General features: G+C 43.8%; 1 protein-coding gene across 8 annotated transcripts in view; it reads left to right on the top strand.

The window, feature by feature from the left end:
* The window catches only part of LOC138261611 (uncharacterized), a 909,500-nt gene that overhangs the window by 218,959 nt on the left and 664,514 nt on the right, over window positions 1–26,027 (top strand). For all 8 annotated transcript variants that reach the window (XM_069210725.1, XM_069210726.1, XM_069210728.1 and 5 more), the window contains exon 4: window positions 23,134–23,671. In XM_069210725.1, the coding sequence (XP_069066826.1) occupies window positions 23,134–23,671 (538 nt within the window). The remainder of the gene's footprint in view (window positions 1–23,133; window positions 23,672–26,027) is intronic.

Below are 26,027 nucleotides of genomic sequence, written 5' to 3'. Positions count from 1 at the left end.
TTGGTATGGTTTTTAGGTTATTACTGGACTTCCAATAACCATGTATCAGATACTCTGTGATAGAGATTAGTGAATGGATTTGTCTGGAAATTTTGGCAACAAGGTTTTTTTTCCCAAATTGACTCAATCAGTGGAGGCAAGTTCAATTTTTTTTACATTTTGGTGATATCGGGCTTAACTTCACACTCAAAAAATTGGTAGTATTTGGGTGTAGGTGTTGCCATTGTCTCACAGATTCAGCACGTGAAAATGTTTCTGGATTATGGTTGTTTTTGTAATTATCACTTGATATCACTAATGACTGTATTACCCACCATTTTCCTTTCACATTGTTCTTTATAGTTTTTCTTTCACTTTTTCCATTATACTAGTGGATTGTGAGCACTACTGTGTGAGCACTGGGTATTACTATTACATATTTTATTAATGCAGTATTTGTGGCCTGCTATTATGTAAGCAATTCTATTTATTGAATGTAGCCTTGATGAAGTCAATGCGAGGATTGTTCGCGTGACGAAACACATGTTGGCTGCTGTGGATGTTTTGGAGAAAGAAGTCACATTAAACACACAATAATGTTTCATCTATGGATCTGTGAACTGCAATCATTTGATACCTACCTGTGCCTTAGGCATTGTTCTGTTTTGTTCTCCTTGGGGAAAGTTTGGGGGAGTGGGGTGTTTCTTCCCCTCCAAGAGCACCGTAATTTAATAATTGGAGATTCTTACTTGGGTGGGATATTTGTGAGCGCCGCTTCTTACTTGTTTAACACCCGTCTTGATTGTTTACTAAGAATTCCTGTTTTAGATTTATAAAACAATGCTTATTCCAGATTGGATGAGGCAATTTATGGACATTCCCACCCCTATGAGGCCAATGGGGTATCCAAAGCTATGATTAAATGTTTCTACGGTCATCATTTACACAAATCACTTTTATGGCCATTTGGTTTAGGTACCCTTACAACCTCCTTCCCCGAGTTTAAATGAAGATGCAATATGGAAGTTTTTCTGGATGAAATCAAACCACCACAAGCTGTCACTTTACTTGAAATTTCAATTTGTGATCCTTCCACTATACTCCTTCACGAACAAATGGCAGAGCGATACCAAGGGGTTTGATGGTTTCTATCATTTCTGCACCATGGTTACTGAAACCATGCAGCATGTCTTAGTATTTTGCCCAGCTTACATCAGGTAGAGAAGGCAATTGATTCTCCCATTGTGTCGAAACTTCGGGATAAGGGATTATAGAATAGTAATCAGGATACTGAGAAGTGATGTGAGACAACCTATTGTCTGTGCGGTTTCACATTTTCATTTATATATGTGAAGAGTCAAACAAGAAAGAATACAAGTGTGAAGGGTTACCCATAAACTGTCTGAAACTGATCTGCAATGTCTTCTTAGATTTTCATTGTTTTTTTCATCTTTATTTTCACTTTTTAAATAAAACAACACTAAACAGCAATTATAAGAGGTAAGTAAAGGTCATACAACCCAAAGAAAGGAGTCAGTTTAGAAATAATAATGATAATGATGCAGTCCCCAGAGCAGCCCAGCACCCCCCAATCCGCATTCCTTTATCCACACAGATATATTTCATTTGCACCCTCAGTTGCTTAGGGGCAGTATTTTCTGTACCAGCCTTTGCTTACTCACTTCTCGAGTTATCAAGTTCTTCATTGTCGTAGTATCAGTGGGAGCTTCCGGGTCCAAAAAAAAGCACAAATGTCTCCCCACACTGCAAGGTTCTGGTCCGCTCTCTCATCCTGTCTAGTGATACTCATGTGTGATTCCTAGACAGGATGTCCTCTGCTACGGCCTTAACGTCTCTACACCAATGATCTGGTGCCCTGTTCTCATCCATGTTATGGCGGTTTTGCTTCTTGATAGAACTATCAACGATTGCATGAATTTGTGTGCCATCTTCCTACCCTTTGGCCAGAGCACGTTACCTAGCAGACAGTATGGTGGCTCTACCACGAGGAGTAAGTGTACCATCCTCTGTGTGTCTGGGTGAGCAGGCGTCAAACGATGGAGGATTTTGGAAGTGAGAAGTCCTGTGCAGAAAGTTGTAGTGAACAAACTTGAAGCATGCATTGCAGGATATGGTGTTCATGAGGTCATTTACACATGCCCAATCCCTCTTTGTGGGTGTTGAGTCCAGATCTATGTTCTAGGCAAGCTGCGATTTTGGGCAGGGACCTATTTTGCCCATACTCATGGATTTCTATAAGAGCAGCTCAGGAGTTGTCCAGAGTCTATGCCAGAACAGAGTGGATCTCAGATTAATTTGGTCACCAATCTGTTTCAGGCCCAAGTCTAGGCCTTGTGGGATAAGTGGCGTGGTAACAGGGAGTTTGGTTAATGCTCACATAAAGCAATTTTCTACTTTCTCTAAACAACTCATATCCTTCTGTCCTCATAAGTGTGCACCATTTAACGCAACTTCAAGGGGTTGCAAGTTATACATATGAAGGGCTGGGAAAATGAGATGAAGTGGGGAACCCCTATGTGACCTCACAATTCCTCCGTAATACTGTTTAAGTTTAATTCTGCACTTCAAGATGTGAGGAATCCTATCTAAGTACCCAGTAAATGTAACCCTGAGATAATCAAAAGCATGAACTCTCTCCTATTGAGCTCCATTAAGTGAGGGATTTGTCCTGGAATTTCAGTTTACTGTTTCAGTTTCAGAAATCCCCTGCAGGCAGAATATATAAATCAGGAAGTTTTACCCATATTGATTTTTAAGACCCTCTGTTTGCAGAAGACCTCAAACTGATCCAGGAGCTTTTGGAGCCCCATAGGGGTTTTAGTGATTAGAAGGGTGTTGTTGGCAAAAAGGAGGGGGCAGGGATCCTGACACCTGCCAGTCTAAGGGCATCATTTTCGCAACTCCTCAGGTACAAAATCAATAATTAAAAAATTGGGGTCAGAGCAAAAACACAACCCTGCCGAACTCTCTCATTTTCTTGTATTGGGTTAGTCAGTTCGACCTTAGACCCGCAGGGAACCTGGGCAAAGTTAACAGAGTGCAATTTAGTAAGGACATCCTAGAGATACTTTGGAACCCTCATGTCTGCCATCACCTTCCTGAAAATTTCCCAGGAGCGATACAAGGTCAAATGCGGACCTGAGGTTAACGAAGATCATATACAGACGACCACCCTGAAGTGTAAAATATTTCCAGTGTAATAGTTGTAGTTGAAATACCTGATTAATGGCACTTAGGTCGTCCCTGAAGTGTCAAAAATGCAGTGTTGTGCAGCCTATCCAGAATGACCCTACTGGCAATTTTCTGCCGACTATCAATATGACTAATTGGCTTGTAATTTGAGTGACGGTACCTAGGGCCCTTCTTGAAAGTCAGGATAATCTGTGCCCCTGCCTATAAGGGGGGGCATAGGTGCACCTTTCATGATAGCATTGAAAAATATAACTAAATAAGGACAGGGAGAAAAACATCTCCTGGAATCTTATCCAAAGCTGGGGCTTTGATTGGAATAATCCAGTCTGGTGTGGCCATGATCTCCGAATAAGTATGAGGCTAGAATTATGGACTATTAGTCCAGGTTGAGAGTCTGCTGTTCCGAGCTATCTGGGTCGCAACCAACCGGTCTACTCTGTGAAAAGTCTGTCACTTTGACAGGAGAATATAGCTCTGAAAAATGTGCATCCCAATCTGCCTCCTAGATGTTATTGTCCGCGGAAGTAGGGTTATCTAAGCCCCTATAGGCAAGAATTTGCCAGATAGAGTGACGGACATTCTCCTTGATGGCACGGAGCATAGCTGGCCAGTTATTATGGACCCAGTCTCTTTGCGCAAGCTGAGGCAGCGATATAAAACTGTCTTACCTTCTCAGATCGGGTTTGTACCCTGATCTTAGATGTTTATGAATAGCAGTTGTCTGGATACCCTACAAGCCGTCTTAAATCACAATACATCTGGTTTCCTCTTCGTGAGTGCCTTTGACTTTGCAGAAAAATATTCCTGAGGGATTCATGACATTATGGATGGAGCAAATAGACTCTAGAGCAGCCCGGTTGTCCGAGGACAATACCATAGACTTCACATTTTCAAAACCATCGGCCACTCTGCTGTAAACCTCCCTCCGTAGATTCTGTAACCAAACTCCATTTTAACCTACCCCTCCTATCAAAGGGTTCACTAAGGGTACTCGACAGAGCAGTTCATAGAGAGCACAAAGTTAGATTGAATGCATTATGATCATTGCCCTGCCGGAGAAGAGGACACATATCGACTATTTTGGGCCATAGTTTGATATCAAACAATATGTAATCAATTAAGCTAGTATGGTGTGAACTGTTATAAGTATGCCTCACCTCATTGCCAGAGAGTGCCCTCCCATTGCAAACTCGGCTGCCTTAGTTCAGTGTGAGTACATTTAACTGAACTGTAACAGCTGACCATTTCTTAACAGGAAGAGGTTCAACCTAGGAACTAACCAGAGCTGCTAGGCTCAGGAGTTGAAGATGGTGTGGTCCCCTAGATCTTAGAGCAGTCATGCACAGGACTCAAAAGAATCACAAGTGGGGTTTGAACGTCAATCAGTATCAGCCAAATTGGACAGTTGGAGAAAGCTTTTACATATAATAACTATGGGGCTAAATATCTCAGCTGTCCAAGGGGGTACAAACCCCCTCCCCCCCCCCCCTCCTTCCTGGGTTGTAAATGCTGGTAAAAATGACATAGGGGAAACATGTTGATTTTGATTCCCAGTATATGTCACCTAGCGCCGGATTGAATTAAATGATGAGCCAGGCCATAGCTGTTACAGTTAATGATGACAGAGTCCCCACGTATCAGTTTTTCTGCAGGACCAACCCCCCCTAACAAACAGAATATCACTGAATTCTTTGACATTGAAATCAGAGATATGAGATAACCAATGAAAAACTTTGTTTTTTTAATTTCAACAGTGTGTTCCTCGCTAGGAGTTGGAAGATGTGGTACACCTGTCAAAACAGCAACATAAGGGCAGCATTTGGGTGGGAGACTGGTTTGGAAAAGAGTTTGAAGGTGGAACAACTCAGGTCTGCAAATTATCACATGCTTCTGACCCACGTCCACCAATATTGTCTGCTGGCAGGACTTCCGCACCATTTTAAAAAAAGTGCAGGACATCTCCACTGACATTTTCTGCTGGTGGAGTTCCCGCACCATTCAAGAAGTAAGGCTTGGCATTACTAACTGGTGGAGCCCCTATCTTAGAAGATCAACCTGGAGTGTAGCTCAAGGCCATAGACCTGGTTGATCTAGGGGAAGGTTATTTAGCAGGGGCCAGCTGAGCTAGTAGCTTGGATTGGGGTAGGGTTAGCTGTGATAGTGTTCTACAAACAGACCATCAGGGGGCCAATTCACTCAGCCACTGTGGATTTAATATTCTCAAGCAACCAGACCCATTCGGTATTTGTGATTACGTTGACAGCATCATTAACAGTTGGTGGAGTAGTCCTGGCTCTGAAGAGGTGCACACAGTAGGGGAGGAGCCAACCGCTGAAGATGGAGGCTGCATACAAAACGGCCTCTGACCCGGGCCGCAATGATCCTGCCTTAACGACGGCGAGGAGACGTGGCCCCCAGCTACATGAACAGCGCAGTGCTCTGACGGAGCGAGCGGCGACCCGCCACTGCTTAGCCCATAAAAGACAGGTGGAAAAAGCCCGCACCGACGGGAGCACAAGATGGCGGCTGCTCTGCTGTGAAGATGCCGAGCAGGCCACAGGGGGAGAGACGGGAGAGGCTGCAACTCTTGGGTCTCCCTGTCGGTGGTGGGCGAGGACGGGGGAGACCCGACTCCGGACGACACCGGGTGGCGTAGCTGACGAGGCGAGGTTAAAGGGGACGGGCTCAGTCCGGCGCTCTGCCCCCCTCACACTAAGGGGCTGGGAGGCCAAGGAATTCTGCATGCCGGGCCTGGATGGCCAGGTGAAGAGGAAAGCACTGGTCGGGGTGTGGAAGGGGCTCCGGAGAACATGACCCTGGAAGGTCCTGCGGCAGTGATGCCCTGGGCGACAGAGGCCGCTGATATGCACAATGCTGCCCGCAGTAAATTTGAGGAGCTCCTGCTGGCGCCTGGGGCCCAATAGAGAGGGGGCCAGTGAGAGCAGCGCAGACGGACACGGGAGCGGGGGGGACTGAGCCCCTGAAGAGCCCGTCCAGCGAGGGGGGACTGTCGAGTGTCAGCCTCCCCGCTGAGGGGTATGTGAAGGAGTCCGGGGGCCCCCCTGAAACCTTGCGAGCACTGGTGTGGAGGTGGGGGTCTGTGAACCCACCGAGGGGAGGCGAGCAGAGTGGCCCCCAGAGACGCACTGGGTCTGAAGAGGAGGGGCCCCACAGGACCACACCGGCTGCGCACAGCTACACCTTGGGGAAGGCCAGAGACTCACCAGCAGAATTAGTCTGCGAAGGAAGTGGATGTTGGGACTAGCAAAATACCAGGGGAGCTGAGGGGGGTGCTAACATTGGTGGCAAGGGGTTCCTTCTCCAGTCACCCCCCCACCGTGGCTAGCCAGATGAGTACAGTACCTACCACAGAACTTCCCCCCGCCTTAAATCCCAGGCACAGAGACCACTCAGCCCTGACAGCGAACAGGGTGCTTGGGAGCCGATCCTACTCCAGCTTATGCAAATCCCATCCCCCCCCCCTCCCCCCCATGCAGGCTACCCTACAAAAGATACTTGAAGTGATTGAGGAATCGAAAAATTCCCTTAGGCAAGAGTTTGGGAAGGTGTTGACAAAGCTGAGCCACCTACAGACAGACCACCGGAAGCTCTCTGACAGAGTGAAAAACCACAGAGGAAGAATTGATGAGTCTTGGAACCCAGCATCGGTCGCACGAGACACAGATAGCTCATCTCACCGACAAAGTGAAGGGACTAAAATACCGGGCGGAGGACGCAGAGGGCCGTAGTTGCCGCAACAATGTACGCATTATAGGGCCCCCAGAGGGGACAGAGGTGCTGATGTGGTGGCCTTCCTGGAATCCTGGATGAAATCCCTCTTCGGTGAGCAGCAGTTCACTTAATGTTTCACACTGGAAAGTGCGCACAGGGTGCTGCCTAAACCCCCAGTGCCGGCCCGGCCTCCCAGACTGGTAGTGGCAAAGCTGCTGCATTACAGAGATCGAGATGTATTGTTACAGACAGCACGGGAGGCGGGCCCTTTTACAGTAGAGAACAGAAAAGTCAACCTGTTTCTGGACTATACAGCACCATTGCAGGCGAAGCGGTCTTCAGATCTATCTGTGAAGAAGGCACTGCGCGACGAAGGGGTCCGTTATGCGCTGCGCTTCCCCTCCAAGCTGAAGACAATGTGGGAAGGCAAAACCTATTTTTGCCAGACCCCGAAAGAAGCATGGGCCTGGCTTGAATGTTACAAAGGTGGTAAAGTTGATGTGCGGGGAGTGCACCCAGCGCCGCTGGCCGTCGTAGGATGAGGCGCCACTCTAAGGATCGAACTGTCACAGACCGCCATGTGCGACCAATGCAACTGCAAGTAACTCAGTAACAACGTGCGGCGATCCAGACTACAGCATCACTGATGGAGTCGCCTGTCTCCGATAGTGATAGAAACTATTCCATTGATGTACACAAAACAGAGGACACATCTGACATTGACTCCGTCGCCAGTGTGATTGAGGAGCTCCCCAAGTGACACCCCAAACAGCAGAAGACATCATCTGACATTTGTTAGAGGGCCTACCATTGATCTGCTAATGGCTCCCGGCGGGAGCGGCGGCTTGCAACTGGGCGGGCCGGTCCAGTGAAGCTCGATGGTCTATAATAGGCTTCCGGACATTTCACTCCCCACTCGCCCTTGGACTGCTCTCCGATGAGAGACTGTAGAAGTCACCCTCCACTCGCCCTTGGACTGCTGTCCGATGAGAGACTGTAGAAGTTCGGTTTAACCGGTTCGGGCGGTTGCCCGTTGCCGGAGTGCTCTTGGGCCAGGAGTTGGGTGTTAAATATGGTTGTTTCTGTAGAGGCCCAGATATGCAATAGGTGTTGGGTGTTGGTGGTGTGGGGAGGTGCGGGGGGGGGAACACTGGGAAAAGTAGATCAGTGGACACTGCAAAAAAATGTTGAATAACAGTACTCCAGTTAAATTGATGTCTTGGAACATCTGAGGGATGGGGACTACATCAAAACAGCACATAGACTGACCTACATGAAGAGAAGAGGGGTCCATGTAGCATTCCTACAAGAATCCCACCTCACCATGACGGCGGCTGATAGTCTCCGCTGGTGCTGGTGGGGGCAACTCTTTGCAGCTACTTACTCGGCCTATGCTTGAGGTGCACTGATATGGGTGCGGGCGGGGGTGCCCTTTGAGACTACCACACTAGACGTTGACAAAGAAGGGCGATATGTCATGGCGGAGGGATGCTTTAATGGCAGACTAGTAGTTTTGGGGAAGTGTATACACCCCCATCCAAGACCAGAATCTTTTTGGGCAGGCTCTGTCAGCCCGCCTGGAGAGATTCCCAGACTGGCCGTATTTGTTGGGGGGGGGGGGAATACAGTAGTGTCGTTGACCCAGACTGGTAGTGCCCCCCCCCTATCCCCCCTCCCCCTACAGGGAGCTGCAACATTTAGAGTAGTGAAAGGCCTGGTGCAGTCGATAGACTAATGTGGCATGGAAGATTCCTGGTGGACCCAACACCCTCACAGTAAGGAATACTCATACTACTCTTCCCTCCACCAAGTATACACAAGTATCAATCACACGTTCTGCTCCATGACACTCATGAGTGACATTCTACATACCGAATGCCTGGATAGAATGTTCTCCGACCCCAACCTATTGCTACTGATACTGCAGTCACTGGGGAGGCTTCAACCGATCCTGACATGGCAATTGTACCCTAGGGCCCTTGAGGATGAGGTCTTCCGAACTGCTCTAGCTTCTAAACTAACAGGCTATCTCTCTCTGAACCAGTGGACAGCCTTCTCTAGGGGAATGGAATGGGAAGCCCTGAAAGTGGTTATAATGGGGGACTGCTTTGGACAAACAGTGGGGATGAAGAAGGATTTAGAACTGGAACTTACCTGCTTAAAGGCAGAGCTGAGCAGGTGGGAGTCAATGTTGGGGACGGACCCGGGGGCCACTCGACAGTTAGCAGAAGGATGCGAAGCCCACACCGAAGCCTCAGAGCGCCTTCGCTGCCACGACTACAAGGCATACTTATGCAGGATACACTAAGAGGAGGGTAGGGCAGGGAGATTAATAACCTGGCTGATCAAACCGGAGTGCAGGGGCACACCAATTACCCGCTTGACATCTAGAACCGGTACTCCGCTCTATTCCCGACAGATGTCAACGATGAGTTTAGAGTCTACTACACATCTTTGTATAGTGTACCAAGGGGGCTGACTTGGACTCTCTCAAGGAAAATAGCAATAAGGGGATTCCCTGAACTAATAAGCGTAGCTTAAGCAGGGAAAGTAACCAATGTAGAGAAAACTACTATAAAAGCTACTCAAATAGGCGTGAAAATACCATCATTTTCACGTACCAACAAGGTGGTTTCAAATCATACTAATTATATACTAATGACCAGATATATACTCGTGATATCAGGCTGCTATACTTAGGTACTTAATCTCATACAGAGTAATCCTATTTCATAATAGATATAGACTTATTTTGTGAATACAAATATTTTATTATTCAACAATCATAAAAAATATACATTAAATCAAAAAGATAAAGGGAACATATAACACACCTAATTCAAGCATACCACATGCACACTAAACGATGCAAATGAATAAACGTGTCTTATTTACAAGTGAAACAATACATCAACAAACTGATCAAAATAACATAATAGGACTAAAACAATTCTAGATAATAAGGATATAACAATTGTTATAGTATGTTGACATTAATAATTTGATATATAAAAAAGGAAACAATGTTCACATAGTACTATCAAAGTAGTACCGTAGGGACCAAAGGCCTACGCGCGTTTCGGTATTGTAGGTTATTGTAGACAACCTTCTTCAGGGCCGTTCCCAGTGGTACTGTTCAATGATGCTCTAGTTTTAGCAGCCAAGTCATCTGGTCAAATCAATTATAGATTTATAATGTATCTTTCGATAATGTAGTCAGGGGATCTGATAAAGAAATTATATAATAATAATTTACATAAATCTTCGTGCTAGTTGACAGTAGATCACCTATCTTTGTTTAACATATACATCTCTCCACTGCAGGTGACATGTTATCTTATCAGGCATGCGTGCCCAAGAGATCAACAAAGATTTTGGATGGTGTTGTTAATGATGGAATATAAGGTATAGAAAGGTAGAAACTAAAATAACTTATTTAGAGAACATAAAAGTGACACATGCAAAAATGCTTGCTATAGTACATGTCAAGTGCAACTAAAGGGCCCAGTAGTTAGCATATCATGATTGATGGGTGCCTTTTGTTATCTTGCCAACAAACCTTAGATCCCTTTAGTGAGTACATGCAACTTCATGCGTGTATAATGAAAACATTTTTTATGAATTTTGGTAAAAAAGGACCTTACTTGAGGGATCTTATCTAATATTTTTATAAGGCAATAGATTTTCCGGCCGTTTCTGCTTCATTGCAGGGTATAATGGTGCCAATTATTATACAGAAGAATAAGCTAAATGGATGACAAAAGCCACATAATGCTTAGATAAATAAATAGATAAATAATTAGTTAATATTAATTTATTAACTATATGATAGATATATATTATGACTATTCTTTATATATGCTGGAATTTACCTAAATATTGGCTGATATCTGCTATTAGATTTAGGTCCGTGTAATCCGTTTTTGGTGTGTATATATATATAGATCCTCAAACTCTTATCGAAGTACACCCGAAATCTCAATATCTGGATACAATAGTCTAAACTATTACAAATAACAACAAAAGGGGGAGAAAAGAGGAAAAAAGAATCAAAGTAATTAAACTATTTGCTATGGATAGCTCGCGCTGTGCGTTATAATAGTGGCAGGATGAATATAACTCAAGTACAAACCAAGGGGCACTAAGGGTTTGAAATAAATACCGATCTCGGCGTTCGCTTTTCTTGCGTCTATTAGCTAGAGTCAGCAGCCGCTGCTCAAGAATCAACGTAATTGAACTGTTTGCTATAGATAGCTCGCGCTATACGTTATAATAATGTCAGGAGGAATATAGCTCAAGTACAAACAAAAGGGCACTAGAGGTCTAAAATAAATACCGGTCTCGGCGTTCGCTTTTCTTGCGTTTATTAGTTAGAGTCAGCAGCCGCTGCTCATGGGCGTTTTTATGTGGTAGTAATGTAGCGTACCCAACGTGTCTAGGCTGCAAGAGTATGAAAAGAATAGAACGGTATACCGCAGCCGACATATTGAAGGTATATCGAAAACGCCGGAATGATAGATAAACGGCGAACTAATAATAGTGAACTATTTGATGTATCTGCTACAAAAATGATGTCTAAGTGAATGTTTATCACAAATTAACATATATATATAGACAATTCATTTATCTCTGAAATAAGATAAAAATAGAAAATTAGATAGGGACCAGACATAAGCTCAATCAACAATTAATTCAGACCTACCTGGTGGGTTTACGGTTGGGGACATTCGCAGAGTAGGACGCCGTGGAATTGGGGGCACAGAAGTGCGACCAGGAGGTGGGAACTGCCATCAAAGCCCTGGCGATGGGGAAAACCCCTGGAACAGTTGGTTTCCCGCCAGAATTCTATCAGAGATTTGCCGTAACTCTGACACCCCAACTGGTAGAGATGTATACAGAGGCCTCTGAGACAAGCGAACTGCTGCCATCCACCAGGGAGGCCTTGTGAATCCTCTCCCCAAGGGTAAATGGACTGATATGCCGGTGGCTGATTACCGCCCATTATCAATGTTGAACACTGACATTAAGGTGCTTACCAAGGTCCTCGCGACCAGGTTACTATTGCACATGCAGACTCTCATACATACAGATCAGAATGGGTTTATATCTACGCGTACTACATCACACAACCTACAAGGACTCTATTCCCTACTTTACGATGATCCACGTCCCCGGAGATGGCAGCTGTGATAGTGTCAGTGAACTTGGAAAAGGCCTTTGACACTGTGCGATGGGACTATCTAGAAGTGGTGATGTGGATTGGGGAAGGGATGGGCACGATGGGTTAACCTGCTTTACACCTGGCCCACGGCGAGAGTGAAGACAGGACACACAATCTTAAGTAGTTATGACATTTGTAGAGGAAGTAGGCAGGGCTGCCCCCTCTCACCTTTATTGTTCACTATTGCGATTGAGCCTCTAGCAGAGAGCTTCCGAGTGGTGGCCGGAGAGTGGGGAGTGATCAGGCGGGAAACACTGCACATTATTTCCCTCCATGCTGATGACCTCTTCATTTATTTACGTAATGGGAACGTGGTGCTGCCACGGGTGCTGCAGATGCTGGAGGACTTTGGCAACCTCTCAGGCCTGCGCCTCAATCGGCGTAAGACGTGTGTCTTCCCGATGGTGGCAGGGATGCCACACCCTCTCTCCTGCACAGAAGATGTCCAGTGGTCTTGCCGTACCTTTAAGTATTTGGAAATTCAGATTTATCACGACATGAAGGACCTTTGCGAGGGCAACCTGGGAGGAGCATACTGGGCATTGAAATCTGCAGTAGCCTTTTGGCCATCGTTAAAACTTCTCATTATGGCACGGATCGCCCTGTCCAAAATGGTGATGCTCCCCAAGCTTCTATACTACTTCGTCAATTTACCGCTGCTCATCCCAGTGTCCTGGTTTCGCACCTTGGACGGGCTCTTACGAGAGTTGGTGTGGGTCATGAGGCGCCAACGAATAGCACTGACGACACTCTGCTTGCTGCTGGGAGAGGGTGGTCTTGGAGTGCCTGACTTTGAACTGTACCATCTGGTGGCTCAGCTTCAGTGGCTGGTGAGATGCCTCAACGGGCTGGATTCCTCGATGGTCTACTTAGACGAAGGGCCTACCCAAGGGGTGGGACTCCTGGCTTGCCTACTTCAGGGGAAACAGTCACTTCCTGGATCCGATATACTGGTGACTGCGGCACTGACATCCTGATGCAGGGCGCTCAGCCGAACACACACGACAAACCCCTATGCCCTGCCCTCCCGCTGGTCGGCCGGATTGCAGACCAAATCAAACATTAACCCCAAGTCACAGATCTGGGTTTAATCCATTGTTTATGCCCCAGAAAAGTACGTCTGGGCATACCCTTCCCATATGGAACAAAGTCAAACTGATCTGCATATGGCTGGGTTCAAACTGGAGTGGTGAGAAAAAAAACTGATGGATTAAACCCAGATCTGTGACTGGGGGTGAATGTTTGATTTCGTCTGCAATCCGTCCGTCAACTGTTCTTTTTGCATTTGTCACCCCAAATGGGAAGTGTATGCCCAGACGTGGGTCCTGTGCTCACTATGCCACAGATTCAAGCTAGCCTGGCTGAATAGGAGTGATACCCCGAAACCGGTCCCAGGATGCTTGTTTCTGGTCTAGGGAGGACCTGGCCTGGCAGTCCGGGCTGGACTGTTCCCATGGGAAACAGGGTCAAGACTGATTTGCATATGGCTGGGTCCAAACTGGAATGGCATGGTGAGCAAATAAAAACTGATGGATTAAACCCAGATCTGTGACTTGATGTGAATGTTTGTATGGTCTACATTCTGTTCATCAACTGTTCTTCTTGCATTTCCAAATCAATATGGCAAGCAGTAATTACTCCCACCTTGTCATGTCAAACACCAGACTCTTTATTTCTTAATGACAGTTGATGTTTTTCCAAGTCATTAATGGTATCCTGAATCAGTAAATACTAAACATCTATCAGCGGCTATTATTCATGCAAGAAAGGTAAGTTTAGCCAACGTGACCTACACAGTTCTCATCATAGTTCTCCCTATTAGCAACACCACTTCAATATCCTGAATGAATGTCTGCAATTTTCCTTCAGTATATGTGTTTTAATATATATTTTTTATTAACAATTCGCTGTTTTACATTATGCAAGTCCGTTAATGGTAACATCTTGTTCTTATCATACACATCGTTTAAAAGATACATATTTATACTAAGCGTTACATATGTTTTGTATCTCAACTTACTGTTCATTTTGACCATCTCTTGGTCTTCATTTATCCTTAGATCTAATGCTCTGACGTTCCTGTTTCAAGGGGTCCTACGCCCTATAATTCTGTGTTACACTTTTATATGTCCGCATAACAGCTTTAACTCAATATTAAACTATATATAAACATGATGGCTTCTTGTGGATGGCTCCTGTGTTAACTGGGGGAAGACATCCACAGGGGACTGCATTATGTGGGGGGGGAACTGACTTTCCTTCTTCACTCTCCTATTGCATTATTGTGACAGTACGTGACCATCCCTGCCCTGTCCCGCATGTCCTAGTGTGGCTTGCTGGTGCGCTCGTCAGTCTGCATTTCTTGTGTCGGGAGCCCTCCCCTAGGGGCAACTCTATTGGGCGCCTCCGTTGTCTCATCCCTATACCCACTCATGGTCTTCTACTGGTACCGCGTTGGGAGCTATTGGTCCCTTCACTAGGTCGTCCCAACTCGTCACTAAGTCCTCTCATTCTGGGGCGATGGGAGTTTGTCGGATGCCTTTGGCTTCCTCAGCATTCAGGACCTGTAATTCAGCCCTAGTCCATTTCGTGACGTTGCTTTTCCATTCAGTTAGCGAGGGGTGGCTAGGGGCTTTCCAACCCCTCGTGATCAGCCTTCTATACAGGGCTAGGGCGAGGTCTAAGAAGGGACTCCTGACTTTCCCCCGAGGGGTACCGTTTTTGAGGCCCAGCAGACATATAGAGGGGGTTAACGGCCGTTCCGTGCCAAATAGTCTTGATATGAACGCTGTCACCGCCCTCCAGCCAACCTGTAACACTGAGCATTTCCCCATCATGTGGTCGAAGTTAGCCTCCCCATTGCCACATCTGGGGCATGTCCTACGTGTCCCCCCATATATACGGTACAGTCGGTGAGGGGTAAGGTACGTCCTATGTAGGTAGTTATATTGGATGTATCGTAAACGGGTGTTACATGAGATCGCCCGGGGATAAGCCAGAGCCCTACTCCACTCTGTCTCGGACAGGTCTTTCCTTCAGTAAATTAAGGGGTTCCTCCTTTACGTAGAAATCATATCTATAAGGTGGGATGCTAATGTTTGTGACATACCTTTTGTCTTGCCAAGGCCTACAGGGATATTGAGTTTTTTGTTATGTTCAACACAAACCTCAAGCATAATTTCATATTCTTCGATAACTGTTGCTACCAGTGACCAAACCACACCCTTAAGTAGATCCATTTTATATTTGGCTGGTGAGTAAGGGTGTATTTATAAGGCTCCTTTTAAGGGATTACTTCGATTGGAAAATAAAAATGAAGCTGACCGGTGGTGGGGAATTAAATGGACCCACTATGTGACAAGCCAAGGATACTTTGCCAACTTATCATTGACAGGTAAAGTGGGTTCCTATGCTGACCTGCAATTTGTGACATGTCTGTTCACCGGATGGCTTTTGTGAGTAATTCTAAAACTGTCTATGAAGCCAGTATATGGAAATTATGTTTATCTTGTTGGGGATAATCTTTGGAAAAACCACTATTGCTTGTTGGAAGGAACTGAGCTTTTGCCCTAGCAGTACTACTCATGTTGGTGTAATCTGCGGTTTGGTGCACAGAACTTCACCTTGAACAATAACCAGCAAACCTGGCCACTTTAGCCTGTGAGCTGTACCCACCATGAACATCAACCACAAATTTTCAATGCCTTTTTAGACAAATGGCTGCATATATTTTCTGCTGTCTCGTCCCTCTTCTTAAGAACGTTCTGTGTTCCTTTATGTGTCGTATCTTGGCCCACTGGTTGCATACGTATACCCCCCTGAGGACCTTCTCTTTAAAGGGGCACATTTTTGGAGTCAATGCACTTAATTTAAGCTCTGCTTTCTTCAGATCCTAAAACAAAACAAGACAAGAACTGCATCCTTTGAATTTTGTTATAAAACTCTAAGCCTCCAACTAATGGATAAGAAAAAGTTTAGCTTGTTCCTTTGTCCATTAGTTGGTGACTTGAGCTTGAAGCGTAGGGGAATCTTTGTGACTCCCTTATGTGCATTTGTTTCAATGATGAAATAGTATCCTGTGAAGTAGTATCCTGGGTTTTCACACCTTTTTTAATGTTGCTTGCAGGTGAATCCTTTATCCTGATCAAGACCTTTTCTAGAGTCATTTTTTAATAGGCCGGTTATAACATTGAATATATTACTGTTGGAGTGTTTATTTCAGTAATTGATGCTCAGCATCTAGTATACAGTCAATATATGTAATGTAGCAGCATTGCCTTTTTGATTTTCACATAATCACCCTGCAGCACCCAACACCCTACAGATGAGTCATATGGCACATTGTGCCATTCGACTCATCTTGAAGCTTCGTTTACTGTTGCATGCTGATAATTATGTCTGATTGTTGCCTGAAAGTTTTATAAATTATTGTATCATATCTACACATGGGACTGTGTTGTATCGTGATGGTGATTACTCAATCGTGGCAACACACTGCATGATTCCTAAAAAGGTATATAAAAAATAATTGCAAACATTTGCTGTAACATTTATGTGCTGACCGAAGTTCCTCGAAATACACAGTTGCCCCTTTTCACATATCTTGTAAGCAGAATAGAAGAACAGATGCTTAATCAATTGCACAGGTTAAGCAATGTGGGCAAAAACAAGGGCAGGAAGGATAAAGAGATAGGGAGAGATAGAGGGGGGGAGGAGGAGCAGGTGAATGAAAAAAGAGATAAGAATGGGTGAAGAAGAGTGATACTAAGAAGAAAGCATAGGAAAGTTGGTTTGACTGTGGACTTAGAGATGTTAGGGTTAGACAAAGGATTCACACCCCCAATACTGATGATGGAGAATTCTATTGGGAATTCATGGAAATAGTGATACCATAACGGGATGCCTCTGTTATCCGAGCAAGGGATGTTATTTGCATCCTAAATGGGGACAGAATAGCATCCTTCTAAGCTTCAAAGGAAACCTTATATTGTATCTGCATTAGTTGAACCCATGAATAATATGTAGTGTATTGTTACATGAATACATCTACATTTAGTGTATTCCTATGTTTCACTTAAGCATAACACATGCAGTAGATCAGATTGCATGATAGTCAAGCTCTGTTGAATTAGCCACTTGGATACATGAGATGAAATATCTTAATAAGTTTCTATCTGCTCATTCTCCTCTTCTGTTGGAATATAATTATGTGGTTGCCAGAACTGATCTTCCGACATGGAAACTAAATTGTGATGTAATTACTGACCCTGTCTATCATGGAGATATGAACACAACATTAAGCACATACTTTGGAACCAATTGTGGCTCCATGGTGAATATGGAGCTGAATGGGAGGCAATACAGAGAGGAGGCTCATTGCCTTTATTGCCCTAAGTGGTGAACAAGGATTTAATAAATAATCAAAACTGTATTACACTAACGACTAAAGAGTTAGAATTTGTCCTATGTATAGAAGAGCCCTGCTTATCGACATAACTAAATAGAAGGACAAGCAATTAATATGGTGTGCTGGCAGTAGTAGAGAGTGCTGTGCAGAGACCAATGAGTAATTGTGGGCTTCAAGAGAGGTTCAAGGGAGGATATGATGCGAAAGCCCCTGAAAAAGAGTCTCCATTATTCTCATTTAGTAAAAAAAAGGTCTTGCATTTACAATTAAAGACCTGTCTTCTGAGATTAGGAACATGTTGGGAACCTCAGAAAAAATAGAAAGGAATCCAAGAGAGCTACACAGCGGTAGTGAAAAACCTAGATGACCTAAAGAGGCAATCTACACCTTTGGAGCATAGCATACTTGAAATAACTCAAGATGTGGAGAGAACTGTAAAAGAAAATACAACATTAAAAGTCCAAGATAAAGACTTTGGAAATGCTTGACAGCCATACCAGGAAAAACATTGTAAGGACTTTAAATATACCAGAAGGCACTGAATAGGAAGATTTAAAATCCTTTGTGATTCACCTGTTAAAGAAAGGTGTACTGAAGGGAGGCTGCAACTTTAACCCAGAACATAAAACTGAAATCATAAAGGGGATCCCTTTTGGCAAAACCCAAATCGAAAAAAAGACAAGAACATTTTTAGTGAATTTCCTAACATATACAGTACAGTTAAAAGAGTACATTTTTATTGCTGAACTACAGGCAAGATCAGAAACCTACAAGAGCCATACTTTTCTTGTCTGATAAGACTTTTGTCATGCCACAGGGGAGAGGCAGGGGGCACTAGGAAGAATGGATGAACTGTAAAAGTCAGATGAGATTTAACAAGGATCACATATTCAAACTACTAACTAATATCTCAAACTTTACCTGGGCTTCAAAGGGGGAGATTAGGTTATTTTGGAAAGCATTTGGCAGAAATTTAGAAAAGGCAGAAAAAACTCAGATCTTTTATTATATTGTTGGTCTCCTCAGTTTAAAAACTAGAGAATGGTAATAGCCTTCCCAGACCATTCTAGCAGAAGGTTGATGTGCCAATTGATTTTAAAAGTTGTATGTCAAGAAGGAGCCTATCTATGTAGAATTAGAGCACACAAACATTTTAAGACATTGTTTATCTAAGGGTAGTCCCATAAGTGCCATCATCTTGTACAATATTATGCTTTGATGGGTTATTCCATACTACATTAAAGTGTCACAGATTTGGAATTCCGCTACACCAGAATTCATGAAATATCATATGAGTGCATCTCTGAAAAGTGCAAAAAAGGTACGCTGGGAAGACTTAATAGAGAATGCAAAACCAAAATCATGGAATGCCTTTGTAGAAGATATGGCTGGGAATACATCAAAATAGAAGTACGTGCAACTGCAATCTTGGTGTAATGGAGTGAATGTGATGAAGATATGGAAATGGATATTCAAGACTTCAATGTGCGGAAGAAGTAGCAAAATTATGTGAGACTCTGTGCTCAGCAGATGAAATTAAGATTAGAACATTGGAATGCTGGGGGCTCCATTGAAAACAATGGAGTGCTGCAGGCTTTTACTGGCCGGTAAAAGCCCGTAGCGCCAACATTCCAATGTTCGCTTTGTTCACAGCAACAGCTGTGAACAAAGCCTCACGGAGCCCGAGGGGATTTTAATCCCCTCGGGCTCCGTGAACATATATATTTTTTTTAATAGAACATTCTGCCCTGTGTGGCAGAATGTTCTAATAGCCTTAGAACCCCCCGTAGGGGGCTCTACCGGCTATTAAAGTCCCTCTCCCTTGTTAAATGCCCTCGCCTTCGGCTCGGGCATTTAACGCAGGGAGCGGGCCTTTAATAGCCGGTAGAGCCCGCTACGGCGGGTTCTAAGGCTATATTAAACCACTGTATTTGATTTGAGAAGCGTGCTTGCCAGGCCAAGAGCTGTAAAAATCATGGCACATATCTTTAAACACTCTTTGCAATTATGAATTTCATTGTTCAATCAATCAGTGACTTCTAAAGCGCTGCTAATCACCCGTAGGGTCTCAAGGTGCCGTTTGTGAGCGTGCTGCTCAAACGAAGAGCCAGGTCTTGAGGTCCTTCCTGAACTGCTTCAGTGATGAGTTCTGCCTGAGTTTAAGAGGTAGCATGTTCCATGTCTGGGCTGCGAGGTAGGAGAAGGATCTTCCTACTTCTGTGCTTTTCCAGATCAAGGGCGAGCTGGGAAGATCAGAGATGTCTGTTGGGTACATTGAAGGCGAGGCAGTGGTTTAGGTATGCCGGTCCTGTGTTGTGTAGTGCCTTGTAGGTGTGGATCAGGGGTTTGTAAATTATGCGCTTGTTGACTGGGAGCCAGTGTAGGTCTCTGAGGTGGGAGGAGATGTGGCTGTGGGGGGATGTCCAGGATGATTTTGGCTGCTGCATTTTGGATTCTTTGTAGACTTGATTCTAGTGTCTTGGTGATGCAGGCATTGTTCTGATAAGGACACATTTTTTACTCTTCAAGGTATAAATTGGACATCACAAAAGCTGAGTAAATTGCAAAAAACATCAAAAAGCTGTCTTTAAAATGTGAGGTATCCCCTGCTGCAAGCCATGTACAGGTGTGTTAGCTGTCCCAAATTGAAGCTGTAATGAAGCTCTTTTGAGATGAAGTGAGTGCAGTATTCTCAAATATATTTAAACGAACAATCAAGTTAAGCCCAACTCTCTCTAATATTGTTTGGTATTAATCCGGGAGAACTGATGAATATTTATGCATATGATATTAAGAAATTGCTGTTTATCTGATATTGTTTGTCCAATATGAGAAATTGATATTACTAAATAGACCTCTAGTGACATAATGGTTTGAGGATTTGCCTCTATATATAACTGGGACCAGCATTGTTCTGCCTTTAAAACGTCAAATTTTGGGTAAAATTATCAGAATTGATTGGACAAAAAGAGAAGAGGATGCTTCAAGGGGTAGTTCAATGATTACTCTGAAGCAGATTCTTGATTCCCTGCTCCATATATTTTAGGAGTGCAGCTCGATCAGGGACTGGTAAGTTTATGTGCCTCTGCACAGGAGACTGAGAAAATGTTTACAAGAAATTATAAAAAAAAAAAAGCTTTATGTGCTTGCCTCAATACAGACCACATTTAGGACACCACATAGCCTAATAATATCCCTTGTGTGGGCTGGAAAAAGAAGGAGGGTGTTACCTGGAACCTTAACATTTGACCTAGAAGATGGGGGACTGGGAATTCAGGCCACAAACTCCAACCACTCAGAAACATAAATTTAAACATGATTGTGACACACTAGAGGGAGAGAAGATGTAACACGCTTGGGAGCCTGTACCCAGGGGAGCTCTTTATCACACTTAAAGAGACACAGGAGACCTTTGGTGTTGGTCCAGGTCAATTCCTACGGAATGGCAAAATAGTGAGAACAGCTGGGGGAGGTCTGGATAGAATTTCTGCAGACTCCAGAAACCACACACATGGCCGAAGCTGTGTTAAACCTGGAACTGGATGCAGGCTTTTCTCCATAATGATAAAAGACCTTAAGGCTGACTGGGAAAAAATTACTCTAAAAGCCAGTCAGTTGTAGGAAGATGACATCCAAGAACAGATACAGAAGAGAGAGCAGAAGAAAGCATGCTCCCAAGCGGAGAGGGTATCCAGCAACACTAGATTTAAGCTAACCCAATTTAATTATCTGCATTGTAAATAAATGATGCCTAAAAAGCTGAACAAGATTTATCCTGCAAGATCCCTGAATTGCCCAAAATGTAGAACCCGGATGCCACATTTGTACATCTCTCACGGTAATTGGAAAAAATTGGGAAGCAGAGGCGAAAAGGCAGAGGAGGGTAACAGGCCTCCAGATAATGCCCTTGCTCTGCTCAAAAGGGCCTAAGGGAAGTACTTGGCAAAGGGACGTCATAGAGTGGGCATTAGTTGAGAAATTACTTCTGAAATTTGTGATATGTGATGATAGAGGGGCAGACGACTTAGCAGTGTATAATGATATGCTGGGAGCAATGTCAGGGGAGAATGTGTGTGGCTCACAAGACATAGCTCATTCACTGTAACCAGAGAACGAAGAATTAAAGAAAAGTACTTGAGTGGGAAGCACTTGAGAATATGAACCCTTACACTGAATGGTGAAAATATAGCATCCGGAACAGGCAATCGATGGCATATTAAATAGAATAATTACAAAGTGTATTTTTAATGGAAAAGCTAAATTGATATTGTCATGGTGGCCCACAAAAACCACACACAAAATTTATGCTAGTGAAACATATTAACTGATCATTTCCTTGTCTTTGCAGGCCTCATAAAGACAGCATTGTTGATATCGGGGCTAGTCCGATCCCAGATGTCTGTAATGTCTTAGTACATGTAAAAGGCAAGAATAAGTCTTGCCTTTATGCCATCTGTCAGTTTAACCACCCTAACTTAGGGAGTATAGACCTCAGTGGTGGGTGACACTTTCTGTAGTCAAATTTTCATCAAGAAGAAATTCCCAGCATGACGGCCGTAAACTTAAGCTGGTGGCTTATAGGGCAAATGTTCCATGCAATGGGAAAAGTAAACGTTTTTTTTTTTTTTTTTTTTTTTTTTAAAGAGGTATGTCTGCATAAATCAGACTTTAGTTGTGCTGTGCTCTACTAACTACATCAGCAGCACGTTATAGGACAGAATTAAAGACAAGAGCTTTGTGGACCACTGGGGAGCTAAAAACATCAAGGCTTCAATGCCTATTGGGTATTTGTTCTTATTCCACCAGTGCCATAGCTAATTCTGTAGTGTTTCCAGTGGTGTTGCGATTGCTGTCATCTAGTGGGCAGCTACTTGGTCATCCTTGAATATTTTTGCAGAGCACTACTGCCTCACATGTTAGGCATGCATTGATTAATACTTTGCCCAAACTGTGTGTCATGATTTCCTTGGCTAACTGACACTAACTATTCTTACTTTCTAGGTAGGTATTGCTTTGACACTCATTCAGAATGTGAGGAAAGTTTAGGAAGATGTGTTTGTGAGAAGATAATGTCATTTACTTTCAGCAGAGAAATTACTAGTGGATACCTAATCTTCCTGCAGGTGCCTTACCACCCTCCCGCCTCCCCAATGAGTTAGTGCCACAATCACTAAGATCCCAGTCTGTGCCAACATATTATCTGCTGTATTTGTCAGTGTTTTGGATCTCTCGGGTCTTCTTTACACATCTTGATGGAACATTGACAAAATATGAGGAACGCATGTCATCTCACTGGTGGGTGCTTTATACACTCCCTTGATGTCCCAGCCAAACGTGGAGTTGTGTTTGGATGATTTGGAGAGTAATCGCTGGGAAAACGTTTGCCGGACCAGTCTGAAGCCTGAGTGGGTTGGTTGCTCATAAGGTGAAAATAGCAGGACTATCATACATCCACCACTAATATTGTTACCATAGGTAAGTAACTTATTTTCAGACTTGATCCTGTGCTAAAGAGTTCCCAAGTTTACCAGTCACATATTGTAGATCAAAGGTTTAGTTTTTGTTTCTTCTATTTCTGTAGATCCGGCTGCCTTCAGGAGACTCCATCCGTGAGCGCTTCTCTGCACACTCACCACTGCGCAAGGTAGTAGAACACATCTCCAGGCTCCATCCAGAGTTGCAAAATTTTGACCTACTTCAGTCCTTCCCAAAGAAGAACTTTAGTGAAGCTGAACAATGCTGCACCCTGGAATCTTTGGGACTAACACCTAATGCTACCCTGCGCATTTGTGTCAGAGCGCAGAAACCTACAGGAGACACCAGTATGGTACATGGCCACTTTATTCCAATTGATAGTCATTTTGATGAGTCCAGTGACGTGCAGCCAGAAGATAAAACCTTGGATTGCAGGCCTCGAGTGCTTCCTGTGGAAGATCACTATTCATGGGGGAGAGGAGAGACTCTTGGTCTCCGCAGTGAAGACCCATCACCAGAAACACTGATGCAGGATGGTAATGGTCTATTTCCAAACCTGAGCTCCCCTGCTCGTAGAGTCACCACAGGAAGTCCAAGGATACATGGGCTGTGGAAATCCCCTTTTGTTCAGCACCATCAATGGGGTAAGAGACTTCTTTAGTTGGTCTAATAGTGGGGATGTACAGAGTGCTATAACTTGAAGTGTACAATCTTGCGGGCATGCTTCCCATGGTGGTTAAATGCATTGTGCCAAGACTCATGTGCAGTGTCAATAAGGCTTTTGACCACTAGGGTATGGGCTCTTGATCCAGCTATAAATTGTTAGGACTGGCACATTGTTGATCACTGGTGTCCAGGCGACATTAGCATGTCTCATCGTGAATGATATATACAGTGGGGTTAGTCTTGAGTAAACACCTTTGCTTGGTTAAGAGAACCATGTTTCAGGATAAAGAAAAAAACACTATTATAAGATTGAAGTACTTAACAGAATTTGAGAAAGGTGGAAGTTTTGCCAGTCTCGTGGTGAGAATTTGCACAGTGGTTAGGTTTGAATATTTGCTGTCATGTTGCAAAGTTGCAAAGTTTTTGCAGAGCATGACACAAAATGTTGGCTGATATTGTTTAAGGAGAACCTAGAATACTTGTATGAAACTCTGAACTGATGGACAAATAGGAAATGATAAGATGTGCTAGTTATTAGAATTGGACTCTAAAAGAAAATGCAAATGGCTCCTTACTAATGGAATAAAGATGTATCATGCATGGATGTGGATATAAGAAACAATAAAAAATTGTTTAAGGGGGTTGCATGTCTGATTTGGCTTCCACCTGTTACAGATACATCTTCCAGGCATTGTAGCGACACCTTCCTGCTACATCTAAGTTAATTGTGCATAACAAATCGAGTGTGGGTTCCTTAGGTACCAGCCTGCCAGTGATCAGTCAGCCACTGTTTTTTTCCACTGTTTTGCGTCACCTCATGCCAAACTCTAGCAACTCCGTCACTTTGCTAAACCATGTGGTGGAAGTGAACCTCTGCACAACGTGGACATTCAGATGATGCACCTTAATACTTGCGCCATATGTATGTGGAATCAAATTCATGTGGCGTAGATAGCTAAACTGTGTAAATTGCAGGCTCACATTTTTTGGAGACCTTTTTAATGCTTCTCAGACAGCTTACCTCTCAATTCTGCTTCAGACTATATTTAAGCTTCCCATCGCCACGCCCAGTTGGCATCATACCATCTCAAAAATCGATTTCATCTTGCACCCATTGTCACAGCCTTAGGTTCTGCATTGCACTACACTGCACTTCCATGGCATAGCGATGCGTCTTTTTGTCGGTACCAGTCGTAGATGCAGAAACTTTATGGTTAATTTGCTGTTCCTCCACTGGCACCAGACTGAGTAGGAATAGCTTGAGCAACAGCATGATATTCCAGCCGATACTATCCGATAATTCCTGGAAACGTTATTTTGCATATTTCTGACCAAGCCTTTTGTGACATTAGGAAAATGTTGCAGAACATTATAAATTACTCAAGTTTATTGTTGGTGGTGAACACATTTAACTTCCACACTCTATGTTGGTTATTACTTATATGTGTAAAGCCATATATTTTATGGGCTCTGGGTCGACAGCTGTTGACAGTCTGTAAGTCTACTACAGGTGTGTCTGGGAAGAGATGAAAAACTGATTTATTCCAGTTCACCTTGAAACTCATGTTCGACAGCGGTGTTCAGTTTAGGAGGAACATTAATTTGGGTTCCTTAAAATAGAGCAGCATGTCATCTGCTCATAAAGATACAATTTACCCCTCTGATTCTACACCATCGATGCAGCATCTAGGCTAGAGATTCAAGTACAGTCATTGCTTAGCCCTTATTTAGGTAAGGTTTAATTCATTAACTGCAAGTCCACCATGTCACGTGCTTTGTGCTTCTAACCTTACTAATGCATGTAGTGTATTCTGTAATTCATCAAGCGGTAAAAACAAATGTCTTACTTTTAGGGATTAAACCTGACTGGTCTTCATGTACCAGCAGTTATATCCCATCAGTCATTTGCTATGCCAATACTTTGTCAACTAATTTGTTGTCTAGATTTACCTCGGAGAGCGGTTAGTAATACTGGCACTCCAAACGATCTTTGCTGAGTATAGGAAGTATCACTGCCACTATAAGAGCTAGCAGTGTTTGCTGTTTCATGGTCTCCTTGTATACTGCTAATGATAATTCTTTCATCGTCAGTGTGTTGTGAGGCAATCTAATGTTTGTATTTGTGTTTTTCTAGCCTTTTAGTGAATTACACTAAATCCTGCTATGGACTCCTTTTGGTTGTCATGATGTATTGAATATTTTCAAGGTTTATCAGTTCACTTTACAATGTTTTATCCTGGACGTGATATCCCACCAGACACTACATTATGTGCTCATGTACATATCTCATATGGTGACCTTAAACACCTCCCATGATGCTATGTGTCCACCCTG

The sequence above is a fragment of the Pleurodeles waltl genome, chromosome 10 (genome assembly GCF_031143425.1).
Source record: "Pleurodeles waltl isolate 20211129_DDA chromosome 10, aPleWal1.hap1.20221129, whole genome shotgun sequence".
NCBI lineage: Eukaryota > Metazoa > Chordata > Amphibia > Caudata > Salamandridae > Pleurodeles > Pleurodeles waltl.
This window is presented reverse-complemented; position numbering and strand designations above follow the sequence as displayed.